General features: G+C 37.1%; 1 protein-coding gene across 4 annotated transcripts in view; it reads right to left on the reverse strand.

Annotated features, from left to right (window-relative positions):
• The window catches only part of ZRANB3 (zinc finger RANBP2-type containing 3), a 205,103-nt gene that overhangs the window by 177,861 nt on the left and 8,400 nt on the right, over positions 1-18,842 (reverse strand). For 3 of the 4 annotated variants that reach the window (XR_002328783.2, XM_078146830.1, XM_021009480.2), the window contains exon 2: positions 7,910-8,077. Coding sequence is in view for 3 of the 4 variants with exons in the window: in XM_078146830.1 (XP_078002956.1) it covers positions 7,910-8,070 (161 nt within the window). In the remaining variant the exon portion in view is untranslated. Of the gene's footprint in view, positions 1-7,909; positions 8,078-12,715; positions 12,877-18,842 lie in introns of all 4 variants that reach the window. The other variant, XM_021009481.2, reaches the window with a different exon arrangement.

An 18,842-nucleotide genomic window follows, 5' to 3' on the forward strand; every position in this document is an offset into this window, starting at 1 on the left:
GCCATCTTGGGGTGGGGGGAGGGGTGAGAAATTTGGAACTCAAAAACTCGTGGAAGTGAAAAAAAATACAAACAAAATCAAAGATGATGAAAAGCCCCCCATCGAGAGAGAGATATGAGCAGGAAGGAAGTCAGTCTGACTGGAACACAGAGTATATGAGGACCAACAATGTGAAATCAGTCTGGAAAGAAAAGCTGGAAGGGTTTTAAATGATAGAGGCATTTAAACTACCTATGGAAGATGCATAAATGACATAAAAGTGACACACTGAGACACTATTGGTAGTTTTAGAGAGTATGTTTATATTTAGTGTCTATATTTATAGGAAGATTAAATTTTGGTAGAGGGATGCATGTTATTACCTAATATCTGTTTCTTGTAACTCTCTCATTTCTCTGCACTCTGTCGGTAAGTCAGAAAGGAATAAAATAGCCACATAGGACTTTCTCTCTAAAGATAAATAAAATTGTCACATCCAACTACTTCCAGTCCAAAACACTAGGAGAAAATCATGGTTTTATCTAATCTAATTTTCAGAATCGGATAGACTAAAGAAATACTGAAATTTATCAAAACCATTACTTTCGAAAAAAAAAATGTATTCTAAAAGTTAACACCTTAGCTTAATATAGAGGTCTAGAATCTAAAACTGTACTAAAATATAAGAGCATGAGGCCCAGGGAGGCAGCAGGGTACACTGTAAAGGGCCACAGAACTTTAAGCATCCTAGAGCTCAATATCCTCATCTGTACAATGAGAGGGCTGGACTTGATCTCTGCTGTCCCTTCTAGCTCTATGATCCTATGATTGCTCTAAATCTACTCAAATGAATTTGTGATCTCATATCAATGCAGGAGTTGTGTGCAATGATGCATATTACAATCCCTTTATTCCTGATCATTATTTAAGATTTTGTTCATGTTCTGCCAAAAGTTAGCAAGGGGTCCAAGAAATGCACAGGAGGCCCTCAGTCTCTCCCGACATCAAGAAAAAGACAAAGAATCTCTAGTTGTCCACGTGTACTTTGGGCAGCTAGACAGGATAGTGGACAGAGTGCTGAGCTTGGAATAAGGAAGTCTCATCTTTCTGAGTTCAAATCTATGCGACCCTGGGCAACACAGTTAACCTTGTTTGCCTCAGTTTCCTCATCTGTAAAATGACCTAGAGAAGGAAATGGCAAACTACTCCAGTATCTTTACCAAGAAAACTCCAAATGAGGTCACAAGGAGTCAGATATGAATGAAAATGACTGAATAACAGTAACACTTCCTGGCTCTTGCCAAATGACTAGTCCATCTTCTCTTCTCTGCATACAACTCTCCATTAAGATACTTTACTGTTGTTCCTCAGAATTTCTCATTGGTTATTCTTGTTATATAAACTAAATATGAGTCACACAGAACTGAAATTTTCAAGGTTAGCTACTAGCCATTTAAAGACTGTAAATGAAATATAAATCAACTCTGAGGTTTCACCTCACACCCAGGAAATTAGGATAGGACAAAAATACATATAGTCAAAGCTGAAAGAGCTATGTAAAGACAGGGACACTAACACATATTTTTTAAATATAGCAACCATTATGTGCCAGGTACTGTGCTAAGTATTTTACAATTATTATCTCAATTGATTCTACTCTGGGAGGTAGATGCTATTATTATTATTGTAGTAGTTGTTGTTTGTCATGCGTTCTCAAGGACCATGACATCAGGAAGGTGACATCATGACTTGTAAGTGAATTGGATTTAAGTGAGGCAGGGCTGTGCAAAGTTAACAACCTCACTTTTTCCTCTGGAGACATCTGGTTCCAGTGGCAAGATACAGATCAGGACAACTGTAGACGGCCCCAGATGCAATGGGAGACCTTGGCCTTTCCCAGATCTCAGTTCTTCTGAGCAATGCCATTCAGTGCTTAATGGTAGGTAAGAAGAAAAGAAATGAGGCAAAGAATGACTTCTTTTACCTAGTCAAAAAAAAAAAATCAATCTGGGAGGGGAAGACCCTCAGGGTTTCTGGCCAAAACAGAAACAACTGCTATTTACACTCCCTCTGAGCCATCAGAACTATTAATATCATCATTTTACAGATGGGCAAACTGAAGCAAACAGTTTAAGTGACTTGCCCAGGGTCACACAGCTAGTAATTACGTGGGATATGAACTCAGGTCTTTCTGACAATTCTATCCATTGTGCCGCCAGCTGCCTCTGATACTCATACATTTTCAACAGCGTTGTGAAATGGCCCAAGACTATGGAAAGCAATATGGAACTATGCTAAGAAAGTGACTTAAATGTTCAAGTTCTTTCATAACCTGCACCCCAACTTGCTTTCCAGTCTTCCTATATTTTACACCTGCACCCCCTCACCACATAGTCTTTGGTCACTGACACTGGCACCCTGGCTGTTCTGAGAAATAGACACTTCATCTCTTCGCTCCACATATTTTGTCTGGCTGTACTCCATACTTGGCATGCCCTCTCCCCTCAGCTCCTCTTACTGCCTCCTCTGACTTCCTTCAAGTCCCAACTAAAATCCCACCTTCTACAAGAAGCCTTTCCTTACTCCTCTTAATTACTGTGCCTTTCCCTTATTGATTATTTGCTACTTATCCTGTACATATCTTGTTTGTAAAATATTTGTTTGCATGTTGTTTCTCCCATTACATTGTAAGAGCCTCGAGGGCAGGAGCTGTCTTTTGCCTCTTTTTGCATCCCCAGCACTTAGCATAATGCCTAGCACATAATAGGAGCTTAATAAATTCTTGTTGACTGAATGACTGCTCACACTCTTTGAAACAGAGATCCCACTGCTAGGCATATTCTCTGAAGAGGGAAAAGACAGAAGTTGCATATATACCAAAATGTTGATAGCAACATTTTTTGTTGCAGCAAAGAACTAGAAATGAAGTAGGTGCCTATAAAATAGTGAACAGCCAAACGAACTGTGACATATGAAAAAAAAGTAAATATTGCTATGCTATAAAATGAAGAATTCAGTGTGTTAAGGGCTGTTAAGGGGTCCCTGAACTTGTCTTTTTGAGCTGCCATATTTTCCAGAAACACTGGATGCAGAGCATGCAGGAGGCCCTGAGTGTGTCAAGTTCACAGAGCTGACATAATTTGTTGTGGTTCCCCAAGCTGGACTCCCTATGTGTCCTTGGGAGGCAAGGAGGTGCCCGCCAGTCTGTGCCAGGTTGGGATAAGGCTTGTGCAGTTGGGGTCCTTTGCAGATAAGTGGACCCTCCTATCTTCATAGTCTAGGAGTCCTCTCAAGGGAAAAAAATGCAGCTTTTGCTAGTGCCTTGCTCCTTCCCTTCCGGAAGGGTTACTGCACCTTCCCCCTCTCATGCCACACCACTTCCTGTTTTCTCCTTCTTTTATTGTTCAGTTATAAATATACAAACTTCTGTAAGGACTGTGAACCTTTTGGGTTCCACATGCATGTTCATTTCTCTTGTAATAAACCTGGTTTTCACATAGGTCTTGTGACATTGTGATTGCCTGCTGACAAGAGGAACTGATGCAGAAGGAAATCTGAAGAACTAGGAAAATAATACAGACAATAACTCCAACATAAATAGAAAAAGCAAAAATAAGCCAAAGTGAATGCCACATAATTCCAATGACCAAACTCGGCCAAGGAGAAGGGGTAAGCAAATGACCTCTCACTCTTTTTGCAGAAGTGGACAACAGAAATCTAACTACTACAAGACAACCTTTATCTATATTTGGTTATGTGAGGGAATAATAATAATAATAATTATACCTAACATTTATACTGCTTACTGTGTTAGGTGCTGTATTAAGTGCCTTATAATTATTATCTCATTTGATTCTCACAAAAACCTGAAAGGTTGGTGCTATTACTATCCACATTTTACTGATAAGGAAGCAGAAGCTAAGTGATTTACAGATAGTGTCTGAGGCCACATTTGAATTCAGGTCTTCCAAGACTCCAATCCCAGTGCTTTATCCATTATACCACCTAGCTGCTCCAATTTAGGGAAGCTAATTGTCTAGTGATAACAAGGTTGAGGAACATAAAAATGTGACTTCTAATAATAACCATGAAACACGATTCCTTACACAGTAAAAGTATTATGATAGTCCATTTCCATGAAGTTTACTATAGAATGGACTTTGACAACATTCTACCAAAGTAAATCATTGTTTTGAGAAATTCATTAGTATTCTTCAGTCAAGGAATTCTGCAGTGAAGACAGGATCTTTTCTTAAATGAATTATGATTTTTAAAAATTGCACAAAACCTTAAGAACTGAAAAGCTATCCTAACCTAACTTCAGCAAGTACTTCATTCTTTTCAGTTTAATAAATTCCTTAAATAGAAGAATTATTATGCATTTAGGCCAATTAAGACAAATGTTATCAGTTTTTCACTGAATGTGTATATACATAAAAATATGTATGGACATACTCATACATAGGAGTGCACACACATACACCCCCTCATAAATATCAAATAACTAGCAGAAGACCAATAACAAGGTGATACAGTAGGGGCAGAACTAATTAGATGACTGGATTATATCTTGTATCCTTTTGTTTCCTAAGTTAATTAAGCCTCAAGAGATCTTTCTTCTAGCCTCCCAGTGGGGACAGAGAGCCTAGGAGCCAGAGATGTACAAGAAACACCTAGAGTTGAGTGGTAAGGTGAAATAAGGTGACAGAACTAATTGGATAATTGAATTTCTGCTTAAACATCTACTTCAGCTTATACCACTGTATGACAGAATTATAAAACTACCATTTAAAGGCACCTAAGTAAAATAGATCCTCTCATCACCATAAAAGCCCTAGCTCCATTCAGAGTCCTACAGAAACAAGTTCTGACACAACTATTAACCATAAGAGTTAGCCATGAGTTATGTACAAGATGAAGGACTGTTACCTTCCTTAAAGGAAGATTGCTAGGCAAGGAGAATTTTGCAGTGATCTCCAAAGAGTAAGTTATGTTTGTTTCTGCTAGTAACTAAAAATAACCATGTACGCACAAAGTGCAAGATCTACCCCCTACAGTAGGAAACTAAAGGGATAGAGACTCATATTTTTATCTATCTCCCAGTTATCAAGGCAAATGAAGAGTAGGTAAAGAGACAGAAGCAGTTCTAACCAGTATCATAAGGCTATCATAAAGAATGCAGCCCAAAAGAGTATGGGAAGAAGTACCACTGAGCACTTGGAGCTATGAAAGAGGTACAGTGCTCTGGTAGGGAAAGGTGGACCATCCCAGAAGGAATCTGCTTCCCGTACTAAAAGGAATGATGATACAGAGCCACAAGTATCATGAGGCAAGGAGTCATAGAGCAAAAGACACAGGAAGAAGAGACAATTAGGGATAGTTCATAATTCCCTGAGGGGTGCCAACGCTGCCTTGACTGTCAACAAATTAAGGAGCTCAAGTCTACAACCCAAGGTCCAATAACTTACCCTTCTACTCCTGGTATAACAGGAAATTCTGAATACTTAGAAAGGGAATCAATGAAATGATCACAAACAGAATCAGCATGGCTTCATCAAGGACTTTACGCTAGACTAACATTTCATTTTTTTGACAGGATTACTAAACTGGACAAAAAAGTAGAGTGTTTCTGCTAAACCATGCCAGGATTTCAATAGAACATTTAACATAATGTCTTACACTATCCCATAGACAAAATGGAGAAAGATAAGGCTACAGTGAGGTTTTGATCAAGAATAAATCACCAGAGGCCAAGATAAGGCAATAATAGGTTATTGATATTCTGGAGGTTATCTATAGTGAAGACCATAGGAACCTGTCCTGGGCCCATTGATATCCCACCTTTTTACCAGTAACTGGTATGAAATTAATAAGGCATGTTTGTCAGTTTTGCAGATAAAAAAATCTTGGAGGAATAGCTAACATCTTGGATAATAGGATCTGAAAAAAATTCTGGAAGAGTTATAGCAATGGGTTGAATGTAAGAAAGATTAAATTTAATAGTGACAAAAGTAACCCTGCTTTAAAAAAAAATCAACTTCATGAGTAAAGGACAGGAAATAAAAATAAAAAGGAAGTTTTAGCTCATTCCAAGTTGTATATGAGGCAATACTGTGCCATGACAGCCAAAAAAGATAATACTACCTTTCACGGTAATGAAAGGACGAGTCCAGAATAAAACAGGTATTGGTTTCTTTGGGTCAGAACACAACTAGGAAACTAGTTTCTGCAGCAGTATTTTAGAATGAACACAAGACAAGACAGAGTGCGTCCACAGGGGGGTGACAAACAGCCAGCATGGATTCATCAAGGACTGGTCCTGCCAGACTTTTTTTCCATTTTGACAGGATTACAATAAACAATAGATGAAAATACTGTAGATATAATTTAGCTAGATTTAAAATTCTTCTTTGATAAATTGCCTCACACTATTTTTACCAAGATGGAAGGATATGGATTAGATAGTAATACAATGAGATGGATTCATAACTGGATGACTAAACTCAAAAAGCTTAAAGGTTCAAAGTCAACGTGACAGAAGGTATCCCATAGTATATCCAGGGATCTGTTCTTGGCCCTGTGCTGATTCATATTTTTATCAATGACTTGACTAAAGGCATGGATGGCATGACCATCAAAAAGGATACCTAACACAATAAAAGATGGAGTTAAGATCCAAAAAGACCCTAACAGACTAGAACACTGAGCTCAATCTAATAAAATGAAATTCAATAAGGATAAATATAACTTCTTACATGCAAGTACAAGAAAAATCAAATTCACAAGTACAAATAGGGGGAGGCACTGTTAGATAGCAGTTGTTCTGAAAAAGATCTGGGGCTTTGATGGATTGCAAGCTCAATACATGTCAGCAATATGTGACAGCCAACAGAGCTAATGCGATCTTGGACTATGTTAAGAGAACCACAACTTCCAAGAACCAGAACATTGTACTCTGTCCTGATAAAGCCTCATTGAACTGAGTTTATTTCTGGAATATCAAGTTAAAGGATACTGAGCAGTACCCAGAGAAGAGCAACTACAATGGTGGAGGGCCTTACCCTCTATCATATGAGGATCAGTTTAGAAACTGAGCCTGCTTAGCCTGCAAAAGAAAAAAAAAACAGGGCACAGGGGAGAACCAATAGTTATCCTCAAGTAAGTGAAGGGTTATGATGTCACGGAGGGATTTTATTTGTTCTTTTTGGCCCCATAGGGCAGAACCAGGAACAATGGGTAGAAGTTTAAAGGAGGTAATTAGCTTGATATCAGGAAAAATGTATTAACAATTACAAGTAGCCACAAGTGAAACGGGATGACTTGAGGATGAGATGCTTCCCTCTCCCTAGATGCCCATTTTTTGGGTATAGTATAATTGAGATTCTTTTTGAGAGGGATCAAAATGGATGACCATTGAGCTTTCATCCAAATCTCAATTTTACACTTCTGTGAAGCTAGGGATAACCAAAATGGTGAGATGACTAAAGAATATGCCAATCAAAGACTAGCTAAAGAGGCTGTTTACTTTGAAGGAGGATATTTACTTTGAAAGAGGAAATTAGAGGGACAAATAAGATTAGGTTTAGTTTTGTTAGCCCTCGGGGGCAAAACTGAAGAGAAACTGGCACAGGTGGCAAAAAGTAGATTTAGACTGGATTTAAGAAAAAAACAGGAGCAGCCTACAAGTAGACTGGGATGCCTAAGGGGGAAATGGATTTCCCCTAAAATGAGGTCTTCAAGCATGGGCTGAATACTTTTTAGAAATTTGTAGAAAGGATTTTTTATTAGACTAAATAGCCACTGGTATCCCTTTAAACTCTTAAATTCTGTAATTCCAGGAAATTATTTGTAAAATAAGACATCTGCATAATTCAGAGCAATAGTTAGTATAATTTTACATTTTAAACCTAGTAATGCTGAATTTTTTTACCTGCCATTTCTTTTCAATGCAAAGGTGATACCATCCTTCTGGAAAGGAAGTAATCTTGCTCTTAATTTTTCAGGTAAAAACAACAGCTGATCTTCAAACTCACTTTTCAAACAAGAATTTTTAGGCGTAAGAGATTCTTGAGTACTAGATATGTTGTTCATGTTGAGCCTAAAAATAAAATTTTAAATTGCAGTAAGAATTAAGCATATTACAGAATAAAACATTATCATGATAACAAATCATTTCTATTCACATAGTTGATCATCATTGCAAAATCTCATTCAAACCTTCAAAAATATAATTAAATATCTAATTTTTCTTTAATCACTAAAACCTGTTACAAAATACCTTGTTACACCATGTATTTGGTTATCTCCTATTGAAATATATTCTTTGAATGAACAGTAAGTACTACACAGTATTTTGAGAGATATACAGATCACATTTTTATGCATATAAGAGGTGTTTAATAATTGTTTGGCAAGTTAAACAGCACTGAGAACAAATCAATTGGTAATTTTTAGTTAACAAATTAACATGATACATGAGTTCAAAATTCAATGATCAGTTCATTATTATCCAATTAAACAAATCACTAATATGAGAAATTCAAATTAAAACACCACCACCAAAGTTTCACCTCATAGCACTGCATGACAAAGCACAAAAAAAATAAATGTTGTGGGAAGAAAGACACAGTAATATACTGTTGGAAGGGCTGTGAAATGGTCCAAACCTGGTAGGGACTGTGAAAAAAAGATAATTAACTGTAAGTAGTAATAACCTTTGAGTGACAGTTTCACAAGGCATATACTCAGAGGTCCAAGTTAGATGGAAAAGTATCACATATGCAAAAAGACTTCTAGCAACAATTTTTTTGTAATAGAAAATCACTGGAAGGAAGGACAGAGTCCATCAAATGGGGGACAGTTGAACAAACTACGGTATATGAATGCAACATACTAGTATTATGGTATTAGAAAGGACAAATCAAGAAATTCAGAGAAATATAGGAAGAATAGTATGGACTAATGAAGAGCAAAGTAAATAGAAGACTAATACAATTACTTTAATAATGTGCATGAAAACCACACTGAAAGACTTCACAACTCTGATGAATGCAGTGACCAGTGACTTCAGAGAACTTGCTGAGTCCCATGCATGTCTCACACCTAAAAGCAAAGAGGTAGTAGACTACAGATACAGAATAAGATGTATATTTTCAGGTACTGTCAATGCCTTGATATGTATTTCACAAATATATGTTTCAAAAGAGGATTTTATTAGAGATTAGTTACTAGGAAGTGATGACTTTTTTTTAAAAGATCATTAATAAAACAGGTTGTTGTTGTTTTAAAGATAAAAGATCGCTAGATTGTGAAAGGCTTAAATATACCAGGGAGAAAGCAGAACATGGGTGATGATATGCAGGGGAGATTAAGAAGCAGGTAGACTGGCAAGAAAAGAACCAGTAGAGAGCAGTATCACAAAAATTTAGGATGTAAAGTATCAAGGAGGATGATAAACTGTGTCAAAAGATGCCAAGCTAGGTCCAGAAGGGCTGAGACAAGGACAGAATTTAGCAATTAAGAGATCACTGGTAAGTAGGAAAAGAATGATTACAGTAATCAATCAATCAATCAACAAACATTTATTAAGCACCTATTTTGTGCCAGGCACTGTAAGTGATGGGAATACAAAAAGAAGCAAAAGACATTCCCTGCCCTGAAGGAGCTCACAATCTACTGGGGGAGAAAACGTGTAAACAAACACATAGGAACTACATACAATGTAAGTAGGAAATAATAGAGAGGAAAGGCACTATTAAGACGGATTGGGAAAGGCTTCTAAAAGTGTAAAAGATGGGAATTTAATTGGGGCTTGAAGAAGTCAGGGAAGCCGGGAGGTAAAGATGAGGAAAAAGAAAGTTCCAGAGAAAATACCAGGAGCTGAGAGATGGAGTGTCTTGTCCAGGGAACAGCCAGGAGGCCAGTATCACTGGACTGAGGAGTATGTGGTAAGGAATAAGGTGTAAGAAGACTGGAAGGTGGGAGGAAAAGTAGGTTATGAAGGACACAGAATGCTAAATAGGATTTTGCATTTGAGCCTAGAAGCAATAGGGAGTCAGGGGGATTTACTGGGTAGGGGAGCAATACAGTCAGATCAATGCTTTAGGAAAATCATTTTGGAGGGAAGACTGCAGCAGAGCTACCCACCAGCAGTTTATTGCAATAGTCCAGGCAAGAGCTGATGGGGGCCTGCACTCAAGCGTGGGCAATGTCAGAGGAGAGAAGGGGACATATTTAAGATATGATAGACTTGGCAACAGATTGAATATAGGAGGTAAGAGAGAGTGAGAAGCTTAGGATGACTTCTAGGCTTTGAGCCTAGGGAACTGAGAAGATGGTGGTACCTACAGTAAGAAGGAATGGGAGGAGGGACAGGGTTTAAGAGGAAATATAAGTTTGGTTTTTGGACATGCTGAATTTAAGATGTCTACTGCACATCCTGTTCAAGATGTCTGAAAAGCAGCTGGAGATTAGGTCAGCAGAAAGGATGGGGCAGGAAAGGTAGATTTGACAATAATCAGCCTAGAGGAGTAGTTAATTCCATGGGAGCTGATTGAGATGACCAATTAAAGGGAGAAATGACCAACAGAGGGAGAAAAGAGACCAGGACCCAGAGTGACACCTACAGGTAGAAGGCATGATCTGGATGAAGAGCCAGAAAAGGTAAATGAGGTCAGACAGGTAGGAGGAAAACCAGGAGAGAGTGGTGTCCAGAAAATGTGTAGAAAAGAGAGTATCAAGAAGAGGGTGATCAACAGTTTCAAGGCTGCAGAGAGGTCAAAGAGAATGAAGATTAAGGAAAGGCCAATGGCTTTGGCAACTAACCCATCACTGGTAACTTTGGAGAGGGCAGTTTTGGTGGAGTGATAAGGCAGAAGCCAGATTATAAGGGGTTAAGAAGGGAGCGGAGAGAAAATGGAGACATCTCTAATAGATGGCCTTTTGAGAAGTTTAGGTACAAAAGAAAGAAGAGATATAGGATGACAGTTTGCAGGGATGGTAGGTTTTTTTTTTTTTTTGCTTTTTGGTGAGGTGATTGGGTTAAGTAACTTGCCTGGGGTGACACAGCTAGTAAGTGTTAAGTGTCTGAGTTTGGATTTGAACTCAGGTCCTCCTGACTCCAAGGCCAGAGCTCTATTCACTGCGCCACCGAGCTGCCGAGCTGCCCCTGATGGAAGGACTGCATAAGGGTTTCTTGAGGATAAAGGAAACACTGGCATGTTTGTTGGAAATAAGGAAGGAGCCAGCAGATAGGGAAAAACTGAAAATGAGTGAAAGACTGAGAATAACAAAGGGGACAATTGGATGGAGGAGACAGGATAAAATGAAAACACTTAAAGAAGTAAAGGGGTTAGCCTTAATAAGGAATAAGGTCACCTCATCATGTGAGACAGGAGTAGAGAAGAAAGTGGCAGAAGGCACCTGAGTGAAAGGAGATGAGGAAGAGGGGGAAAGAGGAAGCTCATGGTGAATGGCCTCAACTGCAAGGATCTCTGGTAGTGGGGGAAGCCACGAGAGGTTTAAAGAGGGATGAAATGGTCTGAAAGAACCACTAAGGAGAGTACATGAGTTGATAAGGCAAGTAAACGATAATTATGTAGTAGCAGTGAGGGTCCGGTGGAAGTTTTGTAACGGCAATTTGTTGGGGACCTAGTCAGAAGGGCTGAAGCTTGGCAGGGCCTAATCAATGAAATGATAAGTGAGCTAGGAATTCAAGAGAGGAGTACAGTGTAAAGCTGAATTGGTTCACCATGGGGTCAAGATGGGGAAATGAGGAAAGAGTGGCTAATGCAAGGGAGATAACCTGGGAGAGAACTGAGGTCAAGGCACTGGAGGTCACAGTGCAGATAAAGAGTAGGGTTGATAAGGAAAGGCAGAGGGAGTGGTGAAAAATCAACAGATTATGGTCAGATAAGGAGACTTCAGAATTCTTGAACACAGAAGTGGTACATTTGTGATTGAGGGTAAGATCAAGGTTATGACTGTCTTTGGCTGAGGTGGGGTGGAGAAATAAGTCATGGAAGGAGAGTCAACATATATAAAGTCTCCTATATGAGGGCAGGAGTTGGAGAGGAGAGAACTGTGAGCCAGGTACCAAATTCATCGAGTAGGTGATAGAGTTAGAACTCGAACTGGGAGGGAATAAAAAGTGAGGAGATGAAGTAGAAGCAAAGACTTGACTTATGTGAATTTGGCTATGAAAGAGATTTCTCCAGTAATAGCTTGAGAGTACAGCATGGTCAAGTAAAAGGTTTTTTTGGTTTGTTCTTTAAGGAAGGAGGAGTGTCTGGGCATAAAAAAACATTGCAGCAAGGAAGAAACCAGAGAACAAATTGTTAATAAAGATACAGGGCAGAGGAGGAGAGGGGAATAGAGGCGAGTCTCCTGAAAGTTCATTTATTAGTTTAATTAACAGAAATCTATTTAGTCTTCCTCTTATCCCCACCCTATTGGGGAGTAAGAAACAGAAAAGAAAACAGAAAAGGAAAATTTATTTGTAACAAATATGCATAGACAAGCAAAACAGACTCCTACATTGGCTAAATGCAAATATGTATGTAAATACATGTCTCATTTTGCACTCTAAATCCATCATCTCTATGTCAGAAGGCAGATAATATGTTTTATCATTTCTCATCCAGAATCACAGATGGTCATTGCATCGATCATGGTTCTTAGAGCTTTCAAAGTTGTTTGTCTATACTTTTTTTGTATAAATTATTCTGGTTCTGCTTACTTCACTCTGCATCAGTTTATGTCTTTCTCTATCTCTTTGATATCATCTATTTTCTCATTCTGGCGGCCAGGTGGCCACAGAAGATAGAGCGCTAGGCCTGAAGTCAGGAAGATTCATCTGGGCAAATCACTTCGTCTTGGTTTCCTCATCTGTAGAAAGAGCTAGAGAAGGAAGTGGGAAACCACTTCAGTATCTTTGCCAAGAAAACCCAAAACAGGATGACAAAAAGTTAGAACGCGACTGAACATTTCCTAATTTGTTACAGTACAATAATACTACATTACATTCATTTGGTAACTATTAAAATTTTATGTGGAAATCAAATGATTTCAACCATTTCTTAATTGATGGCTATCTCTTTATTTTCAAGTTTTTTGTCACAACAAAAAAAGCTGGTATAAATTTTTTTGTATATATGGGACCTCTTCCTCTTTAATTTCTGGAATCTAGGGTTTTAGCAGGGAAAAGTTCTACATCTTCCTCAGAGGGAGAAAGAAACAATGGATGGAACTGAAAAGAATAAATTTATGCTGAACGGCCTCTATTTTCTCAGGAAAGTGTAAAACAAAGTCCTATGCAGAGAGGGATATATGAGGAGTTGGTGTGGATGGTTTGAGGAGAAGAGACATGCTACTGTGGGGAATGCAATAGCAAGCCAAATAATACAAATCTACATCACATTCCTTATTCCAGAAAAGGTGCATGTAGACCAAGTGTAAGTATATGGAATTATTCAATGTCTGCATATATATGCATTATATGAGCTTGTTTTCAAGGTAAAATCTTCATGTAAAGCAGAATGTTATTCTCTAACACCTTAATTTATGTGTTTTATAAAGTTAAATGTTCCTGAATCTGATTTTCTTAAATTGGGACAAATCTGTATTTAAAGAATTATGCTGCAGAAGATACTAATGTCTGATGTATATTCATTAAATTACTTCAGAATTATAGAGGTTTATTTTAAAATACTGAAATTAATTTTTTAATCAGATAAATTAACATCAACTCTAATTAACATAGCCTTCATCATTTGATTTCCAGATAAAATTTTAAGTTACCAAATGACAGAAGAAAAAGAATGCAACAAAACCATTTTTGATCATCTAGCCCCACATTCTCCGCAATAAAACACACATTCCCTATAACTACATTAAAATGTTCAATGCATTATATGAAAAATGCTGAAGCATTTATTCTTAATTAACAACACTATAATGTTTGAATGTTTCAAAAAATAAAGTCTTCAAATAGCAGAATAAAGTATGTACTACTTTATGTATCCAGGCATATAACTCAATTTAAAAAACTTAGTTCTAAAATAATGTGTCATTAAAGCCAAATTTCATTTTCTATTTAATAATAAACTTCATAGTAACATAAAAGTGTATTTCTAGACAATATATGAATAGGTGTAATATATAAAATATATCTATAGATTTACAAACTTTTATAGATTACTCCCATTCATGAGAGGTGAGTCTCTTGTAACAAATAAAACAATTAAGCAAAACAATAGTGACCTCTCCTGAAAGTATATTTAATAATTTTTTTAATTAGCAGAAATCTATTTACTCTCCTCACCTCCCACTCCACTGAAAAAAACAGAAATGAAAAATAGCTTGTAACAAATATGCACAGACAAGCAAAAATCACATTGTCTAAATGCTAATACACATACATACATATATACCTATATAATATCTACATATCTAACTCTGCACTCTAAATCTATCACTTCTGTATCAGGTCAATAATATATTTCATCATTAAGCCTCTAGAATCATGGCTGATAATTGTATTGATATATATGTTCTTAACATATATTATACAAATTTATGTAGATTAAACCTTTATTATGGGAGCTGAAGATATTTAAGAAAAGCACACATAGATACCTGAAGAACAAGTATTTCTTTCATCATAAACATATGATCTAATGCAGGGGTGGGAAACCTGGGGCCTCTAGGTCACATGTTGACCTCTAAGAAGTGTGGCCCTTTGACTGAATCCAAACTTCACAGAACAAATCCTTTTTTGTTCTGTAAAAGTTGAACTGAGTCAAAAGGCAGTAATCAAGCACCTAGAAGGCCACATGTGGCCTCGAGGCCACAAGTTCCCCACCCCTGATCCTAATGTCTTCACTTTGGTTTTATTACTTAACTAAACATATCTATAAATCAAAGAGAAAAAAGGATCAATTGTAACATATAATCTAGACAAATCAAAGCAAAAAGGGAGTGAAAATCTAAGATTCAATCAAAAGGAAAATTTCTTTTTAAGTTATGGATTGCTGAAATGATAAATGGCTCTTCTTTACATACTTTTGTGCTAAGAGAATTAGTACTGGCCTTTAATATCTTAAGACAACTAAAAAGCAGGCATACAACTAAAAAAAGAAATAATGAAACCTCTAACTGGAGATAGGAGATAAGTTGAGTTAAACAAAAATAGCTTGTAATTGTATGCTACTTTGGAGCTTTTGGGGTCTGGGTCATCCTACGCGCATTATTCCCTTTCCTTTCAAAGACCTATCTAATGCTTGGATTCCTGGTGCTGATACTTAGCTGTATAACCACTGGCAAATCACTTAACCTCTTTAAGAATCAGGTGCACAGTGGACAGAATGCTGGACCTGGAATCCAGAAGACCTGAGTCCAAATTTTGTTTCAGTTGCACAAGCTGTGCATGGCAATGGGGTGACGGGTTGGGAGCAATAATAGCACGTACCTCTCACCGGGTCAGCAAGTTAAATGAAATAATGTTTTTAAAGCATTTATCAAAACTTTAAGAGTTATATAAAGGCTAGCTAACTATTATTACTAAAAGCATTTTGCAAACCTTAAAGTGTCAAATAAATGCTATTATTATTCATTATTATTATCACAGCTATCATTATTGTAAACACAGGTAGGTGACACAGTGGGTACAATGCAGGAGCCAGGAACATTTATCTTCTTTTTGAATTCAAATCTGGCTGTGTTACCCTGGGCGAGTACTTAACCCTATTTGCCTCAGTTTTCTCATCTGTAAAATCAACTAGAGAAGGAAATAGCAAACCACTCTAGTATCTCTGCCAAGAAAACTCCAAATGGGGTCATCAAGAGTCAGACATGACTGAAAATAACAGAATAACAACAACAAACAACCATTAACACTTGTATTACCTGTGCAACAGGCGTGGTGTGAGGAAAGTTGTAAATCCTAAAGCACTATTTAAAAGTGTATTATTATTATTATTATTATTATTATTATTATTATAAAGATTCAGCAAGAAAAGCAATATAGCATGGAGGAACAAGCAACAAGATAAGAGTAATAGGAAGCCAACACAGCAGAACAAAATGCATAAAGAAGACAGGTGCAATTATTGCTACAGAGACAGAATATTGTGGTGGGAAACCCTGGATTTGGACTCAGAGGACCTATGTTCAAATTCTGGCTCTGCCAATTACCTGTGTGATAAGGGGCAAGTACTCATCTTCGCCTTGCTTTCCTCTTCCACAAAATGAGAGGGTTTGACTAAGATGACCTATAAGATTGCATCCAACTTAAATCTATGATCTTGAGAGCAGATCCACCTTTCTGCCCAAGCTGGGCCTTCCTGTAGATGGCAGGTTTGTATAAAAGGGTCAGTGAGATTAGCCCTCACAAAACTGCAGGCACAGAGCTCCAAGGACAAGAAGAGGTGTCAGGCAGGATTCCCATCATCAAGGCAGCACAACTAAAGTGGTCTCAGGTTCCTAGTCTAGAATTTTCCTTCCTACATCCATGTAATCCTACTGTGTCACTTATTCCCTTAATGAATCCAGGAATGTGGTATGTATTTGGTGGGGGTGGGAGGGAATGTACATGTCTCACATTAAATGTATTTTCACACATTAATAATTGTGCTACTAAACTGCTTCAGGCTCTGTGTGTGTATGTATATCTATCTATCTATCTATCTATCTATCTATCTATCTATCTATCTATCTAATCTCCAGCATTTCAGGGAATGCCCTGTACTAAGTTGATATCTTCAGGCTCAGTGGTAATTGAGGACATTCTGAAGATACCTTTGCATGTACAGCACCATTTAACAACTACACATAATGTGAAAGACCTGAGTTCATGTCTAGTCTCTATCACTTACTCGTTTGTGACCTTATGCAAGTCACTGAAATTTCAATTAATTTATCTACATATTGAGAATATCATTACTTGCATAAGTAACCATATAGCAGTTTTCTGAACCCTAGAATATACTTTCCTAGGAAACATGAAGCAATAGGCAAAATTACTGGATATTTGAGCACAACTACTCTATAAATCAGTCAGCTAGGTGATGCAGTGAATAAAGTGCTGGGCCCAGAGTCACGAGGACTCATCTTCATGAATTCAAATCTGGCCTCAGATACTTACTAGCTGTGTAAATCTCAGCAAGTCACTGAATCTTGTTTGCCTCAATTCCTCATCTGCAAAAATGAGCTAGAGAAAGAAATGACTACTCCAGTATCTTTGCCAAGGAAATCCCAAATGGGGTCACAAAGAGTAAGACAGGGCTGAACAACTCTATAAATATTCAGTTTTTGACAAAGTTGAAATCTCATTTAATATGACTGAAATTAACATGGCAAACTGACTCCAAATGACAATGAATAGAGCATCAAATAACATCAAATAACTGAAATATTGTGTGCAAAGTCAAATGTGAATAGATACTCAATACAAGCATGATTTGCTACTCTATATGAGTAGTCCTAAGTGCATAACACAATGCATTGTACACTCCCGTGGTTTCTTACATTTGAAGTGCGTGAAGGTAAACAACCTTTGTATGAAAGTTAGATGTACCATTGTCTATTATATTTCTCTATGTTATTCATTTTGCTAAATATAACAAAATAAGCTAGTTTCAAAAAAAACCCAGAAAATTTAAAAATAGAAATATCATGACATTTCATAATCATTTGAAGTTTTCTAAAATTAAATTAAAATACATGTCATAATTTTTAATTTATAAATTTGCTTTATAATGGATAATTACATAACAGTTTTCAAACAAAAATAAGAGGGACAACTGAAATAACAGAAATACAGAAACAAAAAGCAAAAATCTCAAATCCAGAAAATATGAGCCACTATAATTATCAGTGTGATTCACAAGAACTGTTATTGATGGAGAGGAAAAACAAATGTGTTTGGTCTGTACTGATGCTTTAGCCCCAGATGACACAGAAATGATATAGTGAACTGAAATCTTGAAAGTTGACATGAAAAGCATGTCTGACATCAAAAGAATTGTTTGCACTGTATAAAGTTGCTTAATGAATTGCTAAGTGTCAAAAGCTTCATTTGATAAGAGAGCTATGAACGCTACAGACAGCTAGTGATAGAGTCAAAATGATGTTAGGCAAATCCTGTGAAATGAAGCTTCAAATGGATACACTTGCAGTGGTAAGAAAAAATGTCCAAGTGTCTGAAAACCTTAGATCAATTTGTTCAGAAATTAAAATCTTAATCTGCACCATATAATTGCTATAGGTAGTGTTTCTAGAATTCTATCAAATAGGAGTGGTGACCTGTATGCACAATGTACAGTGAAGTAAGAAGAACCAGGAGAACAATCTACAAGATAATGAAAACACTGTAAAGACAACTTTGAAAGACTTAAGCACTGTATGATATCAGAAACATACGCATTTAATAAATGTTTACCAATGATGAAGTATTCTACGTAGCTTCTGACAAACAATGTCAAGATGCAGAACAAAACATACCTCTTCAAACACAGCTAAAGCGGCAATGTGTTTTGCCTGACTGCATTATTTGTCACAACAGCTGAGTTTTTCTTTTTTTCAATATGGGGAAACAGGGCAGGGCAGGCTGAGAGGGTAGGGATAGATAACCACCACCCCCCCCAAAAAAAAAGAAGAAAGAAAAGAAAGGAGGGTCACTGAGGCTTTTTTTTTAATGCAGAGAACAAAGTACAATCAGGATAGCTTTTAACGGCACAGGTTGAATTTATAAACTTTTTTTTTAAAGCAAGTTGTACATAAAATCTGCAGTTTCATTTACAATCCTTTTTCTGTTTGACTATGTATATGGAAATGCCCGCCCCCTTTCATTTTTGGTGTTTAAGTTC

The sequence above is a fragment of the Phascolarctos cinereus genome, unplaced genomic scaffold (assembly GCF_003287225.1).
Source record: "Phascolarctos cinereus isolate Bilbo 61053 unplaced genomic scaffold, phaCin_HiC Scaffold_726;HRSCAF=1367, whole genome shotgun sequence".
In the NCBI taxonomy this organism is placed as follows: domain Eukaryota; kingdom Metazoa; phylum Chordata; class Mammalia; order Diprotodontia; family Phascolarctidae; genus Phascolarctos; species Phascolarctos cinereus.